Genomic DNA, 13245 nt, shown 5'->3' with positions numbered 1-13245 from the left:
GCTTCTGTTTGATAATCTTCATTATTTTTGTATACTCTACTATGAGAATAAGGTATGGTTGTGTTCCGTTGTATTAGGACACTCATTTTTACCATTTGCTAGTTCAATGCCAAGACTCATTGGTGTGACATCCATTAAGGTAATACCGACTAACTTAGGATTACGTTCCTCAATGGTTTGTGATAAATTAGCACCTTGTATAGCTGCTCCCATAGCTACAGCTTCATCAGGATTAATGCGTTTACTTATTCTTTTTCCTGGAAACTTTTCTGCGAGCATTTCTTGTATTTTAACAATGCGTGTTGAGCCACCAATCAAAACTACTTCATCAATGTCACTTCCTGTGAGACTAGCATCAGCTAGTGCACGGTCAACAGGAAGAAGACACCGCTGAAAGAGTTCTTGGTTAATCTCAACAAACTGTTCTCGGGTGAGTGATGAGTCAAAATCTTCCCCATTAACTAACGCATCTACTTCAACAATGCCTGATTCTGAATGTGATAGATTATGTTTAATTGTTTGACAGGCATCACGAAGTTTCTTTAAAGATTTTGGATTACTTGAGATGTCTTCTTTGCATTGCTCTTGAACTTGAGGAAGAAAAAAACTGCACAAGGTTGTTGTCAAAATCTTGTCCACCAAGATGGGTATCTCCGCTGGTACTTTCGGACTTCAAATATCATCCCATCCACAACTAAGATAGTTACATCGAGGGTACCGCCTCCGAGATCATATATCAATAAAGTTTGAGCTGTTGTTTCACTAGCTTTCTTTTCAACCTCCATATGCCAAAGCAGCTGCTGTTGGTTCGTTGATTATGCGCTCCACTCTAAGACCAGCTATTGTTGCTGCATCAATGGTTTGCTTGGCGTTGAAGCATCATTAAAATAAGCAGGCACAGTGACCACAGCTCTTGTTATAGGGATACCTAAGTAGTCTTCAGCTGTATGCTTCATTTTAGCTAAAATGTAGGCTGATATTTCTTCTGGTGTTAAAATAGAATTTTTATTGGACATTAAGCTGTCTGAATTAAATTTGAGAGCACAGTTTCCACGATATTCTGTAACTGCAAACGGCCATAGTTTCAGAGATTGTTGAACTGTTGGATCACACAGTTTCCGACCAATCATTCTTTTAGCATCATATATTGTAGAATAAGGATTACGTGAGGCTTTGCTACGAGCTGCTTCACCACACGAAAATAGCATCTTTCTGGAAAGATACCCAAGAGGGTGTTGTCCGATAGCCCATGTTATTGGCTATGGACCCATTGGACGATCATTCTCCCAGACAGCTACACAAGAAAAAGTTGTACCCAAATCAATTCCAATTACAGGAGACGTGTCTTTACGAGATGGCTCGGCCACAGTAATTTTTTCTCCGTCAAAGAGTCTTGGTGGTCCACCGAAGGCATCATCTTCTGACGAGAATAAGTCACCACTAAGACCCAAACTATCGATATCATCTTCCAATACTGTTAGGCTAGGTAAGTTAGGTATAGTACTATCGAGGACAGGAGGATAATTGGTCGTGGACGGCTCTGATGAACTCATGAAGTCGAAAATGTTCTTCATCAGCTTTTTCGGCCATTGCGGCGACACACACCCTTCGGCTTAATTAAAATAATTAAATAATAATTAATTAATTAACGAACTGAATATGAAATATTATCCTTCGAATGAAGACTATGGGTCATTGTCTCTTTATGATTTATGATAGATAAGAACCTTCTTAAAACAATGTAGTATTGATACAGTGTTTTGTAGTGTCTGTACAAACGTTCTCAGCTGAAATCATGAAATCTTTGGAAATCTCCGGAATCTTATCAATATTTGATTTCGAAATCTTGCACACACGTGTGACCCCTTCGATAATGTGGACTCTATCTGAAGATTTCCTTGAACTCTTTCGTAACGTACCTTTTCCATGTTGGATATTCCTCTCTCTCCTCTGTGTTGGAGCTCAGCTGAGTGGAGTGAGCGGAGTCCATGATTTTAAAATCTATCGTATGCAACAATTTGATCTACACGGAACACGTCTAGGTATTGTTGAAACAAAATTATACATTCATTCTTGTATTCCTGTATCCATTTGTTTGCATTTGCTCACTCATCTGTTAACATCTATCCATTTTATTATCTAAGCAATCTGTTCTCTCTCTCCTCTCTCTCTCTCTCTCTCTCTCTCTATCTCCAAAGGTTCTCGTTCTGCTGTAGTAAATATGGAAGTCCGTGATATTGGAGCAACTATGTTAAACAGAAAATGTGTCATATTGCGATGGATGGATGCCACATCAAACCTATTCTCAGATCTCATTAGTCGTGGAGCTGGTGCCATTTTGTTCCTGCTTCCTTTTGATTGGAAGAATGAAGACAATATGGTATGTTGTTGGATGAATGAATGGATGGACAGATGAATGAATGGATGGATGGATGATGAATGGATGGACAGATGGATGGATGGACAGATGAATGAATGGATGGATGGATGGATAGATGAATGAATGGATGGATGAATAATGAGGGATAGATGGATGAATGGATGGACAGATGAATGGATGGATGGATGGATAGATGGATCCACTAATGGATATTGGGTATTGATCCATAGTATTATCATTGTTAAAATGTTATAACAACACTCAAGTAGTTGTTATTTACAGACATGGATAGAATTGGAGAAGGAACTATTAGGTCAAGAGATAGCTATTCCTGTTTACTTTGCCATTGAAACAGAATATCTTAAGGAGGTTTTATACCAAATTATCTTCTTCAATTGGTAAGACTCTTCTGCAACTGCAGGTAAAGGAACTCATTTACTTGTACGACTGTCTGTTTGTCTGTCTGTCTAGCTTGTTATTACATTAATATCCATCCTAAAATCTATTTACCATCATTCTACCATTCACCCGCCCACTCATCTATTTAAGCATCCATCCATCCATCTATCCATATTGTAGCACTGATATCATCAGTAGCTGGTGAAGGCTATACTATGATAGCTGATACTATAGAAGCTGTTCCTTTAGAAAATCATGAAATCATTACTATTGTAGTAAGTTTTACTCCTCCTCTTCACTGAGTACAGTTTGTTTATATCATTATAGGGTAAATTATTGGGAAAAGGTTATGAATATGAGCTTCCTACTGTTGCCCGTGGTAACTCACTATGACTCATTTGGATGTCACCTGTTAGTCACATGATGATCAAGTGATTTCATTTTGCTATTATAATTACAGGGTTTATCTAGTAGTGGTGATTCTAGTGGGAGTGGTGTGGCTGCCATATTGGAATTAGTTAGAATTTTCTCTGCGTGAGTCAATTATTGTGAATCCTGCTATTTGTCCTAATTAAAGGGATGTCCCCTTTGTAGAAATATTCATGATTAAGTTAGGCATACTGTTTTTTTTTGTTTAGCTTGTACTCAGATTTTGCACATCAGCCCAAATACAATCTACTTTTCATATTAACTGGTGGCGGGAAACTCAATTATTTTGGCACCAAACATTTCATTGATGAAATGATGGAAGACTCAGGTAATAATAGCCATTAATCACACTCTGGTCTCAAACCCATACTTCATTGTTCCAGACTACTCAGCCCTACTATCAGAAGCTGACTACACTCTGTGTCTGGATGCCTGGGCTGGCAAAGGGTCTGAAATGTTCCTTCATGTTTCCAGACCCCCTAAGAAGGAACTAATGCTTTGAAATTAGTAGAATATATGAACAAAGTACCTAGATCTACTTTATTGATAATGTCATCTTAATTTAGTCAGCTGGTCTTATTCCGGGAATGAAAAGTGACATTGAATCATAAGAAAATACGTATTGGTGATGAGACACTAGCTTGGGAACATGAGAGGTTCTCTTTTTCGACGTATTCCAGCTGCTACCTTCTCTCACTTTTCAACATCACAATGATCCACGAAGGAAGTCAATGTTCCACACAGTGTGAGAGTACAGTCTTGCTAGCATTGTATATAATGGAGTGTATTCTCATGTATTTAGTTTATGATGTGGACAGTCTCATAGAAATGTACAGCTGCTAGCTGAATCTATTGGTGGTCATATCCTGGGTTTATCAGCAGCTGTAAGTTATGAAAGATGGTACTGCACATACTTCATCCTTAAATTTTTTTTTTGGTTTCATTCAAACAGGATAACAATTACAGTAGTTCTCTCTTTACTGGAAGCATGGTAAGTGTGTCTTCTTGTCATGAGTTCATTTGTTTTTGCTTAAGAAAGTACATAAGGACTATCTCAAAGCATGGCTAGAAAGTTTGTCTTCCACTCCACGCTCTGCTCAGTTACTACATAAGATCATCCTTTACTTCAAAGTTTGGAACAGGTATTTATAAAATAGAAGGAAATATATGAATCTTTCTCTCCCCTCTTTGTTTAGACACTGACAAGATATGTACATGAAGTGTCAACATTTGCTCACAAACCTGACAAACGTATAACTACCAAAGAATTAACTAATCATTGTCTTGTTATAATTCTTTCTACACATTTAGTGAACCTGAGTTCGTACTGTACACGCAGTCATCAGAGACTGTCATGCATTCTTACAGGTAATAAGATAATTCAATGTAATGAATTATGTTTCATTTGTTTTTTATCCCAGTGTCAAGCCAGCCATCTTTGATCTGGTCTTAGCATTAGGGATTATAGTTTATATTATTGGAATCTACTTTTTCGTTATAGTACACGTCATACGAGAGTACTTTATTGTATCTCATATTCTTTCTCTCTAGAATTTTTCAACTCTTCCAGCAATAGTAGCTCAGCTTTCAAAGAGAAGACTGAAAGGAGAGTAGATAATTGTGAAACTGAAAATACTAATTATAATTATTAATGACAAAAATAATTCAATCACATAACAAAAATTGGAAGTGCAACAATAAAATATTGAATTGATAACAATCTATTTGCTTTATTCAACTTCAATCCTTCTGTATTCTCGACTGCCAGTTGAAGGTTCTCTTTAAGTCTGTGATAACTCTCATAAGGAGGCAGATCAAGTCGATTGAAACTAAAGAAAACAATAGAATATGAACAGCATTAGTATTAGACCTAGAATTGGAATCAGTCTGATTTATAATGAAAGTCTCCACCATTATAATAAGTGGGTGGAGCAAATAATAAGCCACACCTCCATTGCTACTTACCATGTATGAGCTATAGGTAATTCGTTTACTCAAACCTGTCTTTTTAATGCAAAATTTTTTGGGCCCATTGCTTCCTGAAAACAAAGAATGAAATCACATTATATTATCTGTATTGGTCCACCTTGTAGTTCAGCAAATCCATTCATTGGGACTTTGGACGTTCCTGTCACAAACTGTAGCAGTCGCGCTCTCATTTCATCATCATAGTTCTCAACAGCCTAAAAATAGTACATAATTATAACAATATATTATTAAAATGGCATGATTTATAAATGAAGGGAAATTGTATTAACATAGAAGTTTTTTGTACCTTCCAGAACCAAATAATAACACGATCATTTCGTGTATATCCTATCAGTTCCGTGTTAGTTTTCCAATCTTTGACATCAATTTGTGCCAGACCACCTAATAGATACTAGAAGTACAGAGAAGATAGATGAAATATAAGTAGATACTAAAGATTGGTAGGGGAGAGAGAGGACAGAGAAAACTTACTTCCAGTTCTCTTTCGTCAAATACTCTCAACTGACGTAGGGGGATAATACTCGACAAACCCTTACAAAAGATATGAGTAATATGACATGACAATATCACACACACACACACACACACCTCAAGGAAGGCATCCATTTGTTTTTCAACTCTCTTTGTAAACCGCCATTTTATCAATAAACTAGAGAACATATTAATGACATCATGCATACCAGTATTTTTTATTTACTCAATGTATTCTTTCTTGTTCTCCTCTGTCACAGAAATATCTTGTCCTCCAGGCTTTAGTTCCTCTTCTAACAACTACAACATGAATATGATAAATAGATAGATGGTAGTTGGGTGGATGAATCACTAATATACCTCTCCAAAGACAGTCTTGTTAACAGCAAATGTCAGACAAAGTGGTTCAGGGTCATTATCCATTATATATTGGACACTGTTGTAGAGTTCAACATCGACTGATTCCATATCTTTGAGAGTAATGGGACGTTTGAGGATCATCTTGTAAAATGGCGAATAAAGAAAGCTGTAAGAACATAAAGAGTGAACAGACTAAAGTCTCATTCCTAAATTCCCATAATCAGTACTGACACATAGGAATGTGTCTGTTATCCTACACTATAACCTACCATCAATAAGTTTCTTGTGGTAAATGGCCATGCCACAAACTCGACCAATGAATTTAAAATTTCCAAATGAGTTTCATTATAAATACCAGAGTCAGGATTAATCTGGAGTGTGTAATCATCACTAATTAAAGGGGCAAAGAGAGAGTAACCCAATAAGTTGTGGTCATAATGAACATACCTGGCAGAGTACTCAAACAGACCATAATAAGGATTGAACATTTCACGAGACAGTAAGTGAAACCACTCCCTAATCAGAGTACAATATCATTTATAATATAATTATTATTATTGGACAAATGGAGATATGAATATTATGATAACTGACCTTGACAGACCTCCGTAATCAAGGCCTCGCTCTCCATCAAAGTCACCCACAATCTTGCCTTAAGTACCTCAGGATCACGTACAATTATAATTTTATTAAAGGAGTCCTCAAGAATATTACTACGCTTCACAGGTAATGAAAACTGGTTTGGAATGGTATGCTAAAAAATAGATAAAGTTTTTTTACGTATTTAAAAATTAAATTCATCTACCTTGGGTTTTAAATTTTGTATAAAATTTGAATATTTTTGTTTGTAATCTCGTGAATATTGCATTCTCTAGTTACTTGACGATAACACAATTACAATTCAAGGAGGTGTGGCTTACATGTGTTTGGTTTGTTTTTAGCCTGTAGACGAGGTCCTCCCATTGTGTAGATTTTGGTAGCTACAACATATTAAATACAACTTTGTTATTACTAAGATCACTTACTGTGATCAATGAAAAAATATTTGTTCCATCTTTCATCTGTTTCATCTCCCATCCTGTCTATATAAAAATGAAAAAATAATTTCAAATCTTTAAGTCCTTGTAACACAAAAATACAGTTCCTACTACTCTCATAGGCTGTCATGGTGACAGTCATGTGACTCGTGTTCTGAACCAAAGTCTGAAATCTTAAGCTTGGAATCTTAAGTCTGAGCCTAGTAGTATTGTATCTTAAATGAGACTTACTGGTAAAGGTCCCAGACTGGTTGTTTTCTTCAGAGGATGATCCTATTATTATAAAATACAATGAGAGATAGTAACAGAAAAAAGGACCTACCCATTGTGTTGTTTTGAGCATTGTGATTAACATAGTAGACTTCGCCCTGGGCTGTCTTCCTGGCCTCCCAACCCGAGGGTAGTTCAGGATCCTACATAGAATATTGAACAATCAATATAGTCAAACTGGTTTAACAAGTTATCTAAACCTGTTCAACAGGATTAGGTTGTGCTCCTCTTTCTTCACGTACTGGTTTTCTCTCATCATCTTGGGACGATCCTATTACTTAGTACAATAATTAATAAATTGTGTGTTCACTCTCCATTTTAATAACCCATGATGTTTGTTTTTGTGGATATGATCTACATAGTAGGTTTTGTCCATCTTGTGTAAAGGCCACATCCCAACCAGGAGGTGAAGACCCCTCTCGCTAAAAAGGAAAATAGAATAATACTAATAATGTGTGTGTGCGTGAGAAAAAGAGAATTCATACCAATCTTGCACCTTTCTTTCCTGAGGAGTCATTTCAGGTCTGCTAGGGACTACTTGGTCACCTCTCGGACTGGTTTTCTCTTGAGCTGCGTTCCTCAGGCTAGCATTAAATTTTTTTTTTTAGAATAGCATCATATTCATTGTTGTAGTTACCATGGCCACTTCCAATGGGGTATAGGAGGAGCTGATGGAACAGGTGCTGTTGGAAAAGTCGCGTCATGTGATTCAAGAGTGCTCCCGGAGGTTATGTGCCGGAGGTTGTTCTTGTACTGTCTCTTCTTCTTCCTCCTCTAGATTTTCTTCATCCTACAAGAGTTATCTTGTTTATCCAATTATCTGTTCATTCATCCATTCATACCTCACACTGTCTAATCTTGGAAGGAAATTTCTAGGACGAGGGAGAGACAGTCGCACGCACGGGTCGTCTAAGAGATGTTGAAACGACTCAAATGATTAATATACACACGCCGTCCATTGGAATCCTATAATCAAATAAGTTTTTTTATTTTGAAAAAAGGACACACCCCCACTCGTTCTTCCCCACCCTTCAGGTAAAGGTGTGTCTTCCTCATCACTGTCTTCTTGTTCTTGTTCTCTGCTATTTTGTTCTGATGATGTAGGTGGAGCTTCAATGATTTCAAATCCTTGAGAGAGACATGTTCTATGAAATGAATTACTTTTAATCAAACATTTTATTACCTAATGGAATTGATGATGTGAGCGAGTCTTGTGTGGTGTGGTCTGAGGAAAGTTCGATTGCGTTGGATAAGGTAGCGACTGAGATGAAAACTGAAGTTTCATTATCATCATTGTCATGGCGCTACATCAAAATAAGTTTAGTAATATTGACATGACAATGTAAGGACAAGATGTTTCTATTCAATATAACATTTCTCATAGAGACACTCCTGACTTGAGTATGTAAATATATATTACACAACTTTGGTTCTAACCTAAACAAGTTTTATGTAAATATAACAGCTAACTTTGCAGTCTACAACACAAAAAAATGGTCATAGCACTTTGGATCCACACTGATACATCTCCAACTATTAGTCAAACATGCTCATTATAGCAATGATCAACCTGATTCTACACATGTCAACATTAGTCAACACATATCATAAGCACTTTGACACACCTGATTTACACATGTCAACTATATCAAACACATGATCATAGCCACTTTGATCACACCTGATTTACACATGTCAACTATTAGTCAAACACATGCTCTTAATTATTGGCTAGTAATATTTGATGATATCACTAAGAGTAAACTATATTAATGTCACTATATCATGTCATCACACAATGAGCTTACAGTAAACTATACAAACAATACATTCATTATTGCTTGTGAATGTTATCAATGTAACTAATTTTCATTCTAATAATTTCAGTATATTCCCATACTTACCATGAGAATGAGTGATCCTCATCCTTTGGAATTACTCTTGCTCCAGTCTGTTCCATCAATCTGATAGCCTCTCCGAAGATCAGGCTTCAAAAAAGCATAAGACAAATTCAAGTATCCAGAACCTTGCATAGTTTGAATGACGAACAGACTTTCTCCGCAAATTCTGACCTCAAATCAGCAATGGTGTTGCATATCCATTAGTAATTAACTCCCTGAACAAATGATCTGCTATATTTTGATCTGATAGGTAAAGCTGTCCCCCCCAAGTCGTTGTGGGATAATCTTTCCCCCTGGACCCATCCTTCTGTGACAAAGACATGTGGTTGCTTACAAGTACGTGGTCAAAAAATTGCAGTAAAACTGAAATGCAACATGACTCTCTCCAAGAGGGTCATCTCTAGTCTGAGGGGAGGGGGGGGAGAGAGATTACAAGTATCTAACAATACTAGTCTTACCAAGATATTCTCATCAAAAACATCTAATATTATAGTGAACTGAGGTGCGTGATACCTGGAGATTATATTATTATTATGACTGAAACTAATTAACTGTATTAACTCACTAAGTAATAAAAAATTTTGTGATACCAACTTGGAGACAAAGTCTGTGCAAGAAAAATGAAAAGAATAATACAACAATAATGTCTTAAGACAATAGTCTCAAACCTAGACTGCCCCCAGTCTTAATGACAAAGGGTTATTAAATATATTATAGATATAGCCAAGCAAGGCTACACTGCCCATGTCAGGTTTAATCGTAAGCTTAAGATCTAATACTGTTCTATTTAAATCCTCAATAGGTAATTGTTCAAATACCCGTTCACAGTTGGAGTTGTGTAGATGGTGAGAGAGATATCAGTGATTTTGTTCATCAGTCCCTCTGACTGAAACGAACCCCTGATATAAGGAAAAAAGTCCCAACTGGAGAGGGGAAGAGAGAAAGAAAGAGGGCAGAAGAATTGAGGAAGGAGGAAAGAAAAATGAAAGATTTTTTAAAGAGTGGGAGTTATTGCCTAACCTGAGACCAAAAAAAAACGATCTCCCCCCTCAAAGGGGGTTTTAGCTTTCTCAATATTGAGAAAATAAAAAAGCCTAGAGACGAGAGTGGGGGGGGTTGGGAGTTAGAACAAAAAGATACATCGCCTATGGTCAACTGTATACCTTATTTAGTCACGAACTGGAGATAGCCCAAACTTCACTGAGACTATGACCAGAGAGCTTGTGGTCAAGGATTACGTCTTATTTGCCTTGTTCACCCATGTTCCCCCCCCCCCCCCCCCCCCACCCCCTGATTCTTCACAGAGAAGCCACAGTGTAAGGGTTGTTAAAATTAATACACAAAGGGTTAAAAAAAAGACGTGGCGTGTCCCTTTGTTTACCTTCCTGCCTCTTACTAAACTGTTCTTGCTTTTAAACAAACTCCTCGATTTGCACCAACAAGAGTAGAGTTCTTTTCAACAGGTAAGTAGACTTTACAAAATAACGTCGATAAAAACATAAGAGTTCTTTATGACAACCTATATTATTATAGGTCAGTAAGTTTTCTCGCTTTAAGCTAAAGTGGTTACAGCCTGATCTAATGGATCACACTTTCTTTTATCCTATTCATCATTTTTGTAAGCGGACCGGTTGCTATTATATTTTCCCCCAAATATCTCCTCCCTTAAACATTTCCTGTTTGGGACCAACATCAAAGACATCAGTGTGTCAGAGGATGTCTGGTTTAGTTCCAAAATATGTCATGTATCTTAGTGTATTAAAAACTAATAACATCCTTATTATCTGTGCTGCTACTTGCATATACTGGCTTTATTAGCTATGTGCTGTCTCATGAACTGTTGCAAATTTCCCCAAACAAAACCCTATGCCCTTCAAGACTTTGCATTGCAAATTCCCCAGACCCTATACTTCAAGATTTGTATTGCAAATTTTCCCCGGACCCCTATCTTCAAGACTTGCATGCAAATTTCCCCAGACCCCTATACTTGATATTAGCATTGCAAAATTTAATACAACTGGTCAGGTTTCAAATGTAAAAACTCCCCAATCTCATCACATCTAATGTTAAATTCCAATAACAACTTATATAAATAACTACTGTGACTTCCTCTAGTTTATGATGTCATCAGACGAGAGTTGAGAACAAGCAATGAACACAATGAGTTTAAAGTCCTCAATTAGTATACTTCTTTACTAAGGATCCACCTGTTCTGATTGTTGGTAACATTATTTTGGTCAGCATTAAACTAGCTATAGTCATGACACTGTCATTAAGACCATTTTCCTCAAATGTTTGTCTTATTTAAGGATGGCAATAGGATGTAGATGGAATGGTTAATGAATAGATGGAATAGATAGATGGATGGATGGATGGACAGACAGACGAATGATGATTGATGGATTGACCGACGTACTTAAAATACTGATTATTCTATATCTTTGTTTAGAGATCTTTAATTCAAAGATATTCTCAGCTCTGAATAAAAACCATCAAGCAGCCTAATTCCATTAACAAAGAGATGTTAAAACTTCTTCATTTGATAATATGAAAAAAAAAAAAAAAAAAAAAAGTACAAAAAAAAAAAAAAAAAAAAAAACTCATTTACTCTCTCATCAAAGCTAGTCCTCAGAGTACATCCTACAACAAACAGTTTATTATATTGTCTATATTATGATCTCTAGTTTCAATGTATGTGAAAGTCAAACTCCTGTTCAAGGCCCCCCCCCCCCCCCCCCCCCCCCCCCCCCCCCCCCCCCCCCCCCCCCCCCCCCCCCCCCCCCCCCCCCCCCACCCCCCCCCCCCCCCCCCCCCCCCCCCCCCCCCCCCCCCCCCCCCCCCCCCCCCCCCCCCCCCCCCCCCCCCCCCCCCCCCCCCCCCCCCCCCACCCCCCCCCCAAAAAATTCTAGCAAACCATATTGCTTCTTTTGAATTTGAACTATTGCTGCAGAGCTTGAAGAGAAATGGAATAAGTTGGTTGGTAATTATGGTACTTTTCTGCTATCATGGCAGCAAGTAGAGACTTTCACTGCATAAGTCATATTGGGGCTGTTAGTCATATGAACAAGGTAATGTAATGAATACACATGATATCACCATAATGAATATTATAATAGTTTTACTTAACTATGTCATCATTAGTTACCATTACAGTACACCTGTTAGAGGGTTGCTAGTCTCCCTTCCTATTACACTGAAAAAAAAAAAAAAAAAAAAAAAAAAAAAAAAAAAAAAAGTACTGTTCTAAAAGATTCCTTCTCCTCTCTTATGACTGGTGTTCTTTGGAGAAGGGACATATCTCTCTACTGACTTAGGGGTATGTATGAACTTCAGTCAAGCGCTAATACTTGGCCCTAAGAGGTAATTTACCTCACGTGCAGTTTTTATGGTAGCTGTTTGTGAGGTCATTAATCATCCAGAGATTAGGTATGCAACAAGTATGATTTTCCTTCCAAAGGTTTCATAACAAGTTGGATACAATTTTATGCATAAAATACTTGAATGTATGATCACTCTGTATTTGTTATATCTCGTGTTCAAGTCGGATGCGGAAACCCCAATGGAATCAGAAAATTCCAGAACGGTTATTTTGTTGTCAACAAATGATGTGACTAAATACGTATTAAATACATCTTGGTGTTTGCTCATGGAGAGAAGCATGCCACTGTAAGGCATAAGAATAACATTTAATGACTCTCCTTCTCCATACACAAGATCTACACAGCGATGGTTGATAGGCATAAGTGGATTAGTGATGGGTGTATGTTATGTCCTTGTTACTTATCTTTTCTTGGACTCTGGCAGTCTCCGTTATTTCTCTAAACTTTATTATCAATTTATCAGGAAAATATATATCATGTAAACTATAAATATGTTTTATAACTATCTATTTTTAATAATGTTTTTAGTAATAATATTCCTCATAATATTGTCATTAATTTATCTAATTTAAAAAATGATTGTTTATGATCTTAAAATTTATCAATTTTTTTCAATAAGGAAATAAAAT

General features: G+C 37.0%; 1 protein-coding gene and 1 pseudogene across 1 annotated transcript; both read right to left on the bottom strand.

Annotated features, from left to right (window-relative positions):
• Window positions 1-39: 39 nt before the first annotated feature.
• LOC121366371 lies at window positions 40-1208 on the bottom strand (annotated as a pseudogene).
• A 3669-nt stretch (window positions 1209-4877) lies between these two features.
• On the bottom strand, window positions 4878-6896 carry LOC121366370 (E3 ubiquitin-protein ligase NEDD4-like). The gene is given in 15 exon segments (XM_041490846.1): window positions 4878-5037; window positions 5174-5199; window positions 5201-5247; window positions 5295-5391; window positions 5484-5588; window positions 5669-5728; window positions 5786-5846; window positions 5895-5968; window positions 6029-6194; window positions 6294-6357; window positions 6360-6418; window positions 6476-6544; window positions 6623-6665; window positions 6668-6782; window positions 6834-6896. Coding segments are annotated over 15 exon segments (1209 nt in total).
• Window positions 6897-13245: the final 6349 nt, after the last annotated feature.

The sequence above is a fragment of the Gigantopelta aegis genome, unplaced genomic scaffold, assembly GCF_016097555.1.
Source record: "Gigantopelta aegis isolate Gae_Host unplaced genomic scaffold, Gae_host_genome ctg5453_pilon_pilon, whole genome shotgun sequence".
NCBI classification, from domain to species: Eukaryota; Metazoa; Mollusca; class Gastropoda; order Neomphalida; family Peltospiridae; genus Gigantopelta; species Gigantopelta aegis.
The sequence above is the reverse complement of the archived record's forward strand: the minus strand, read 5'-3'. Positions and strand labels throughout refer to the sequence as shown.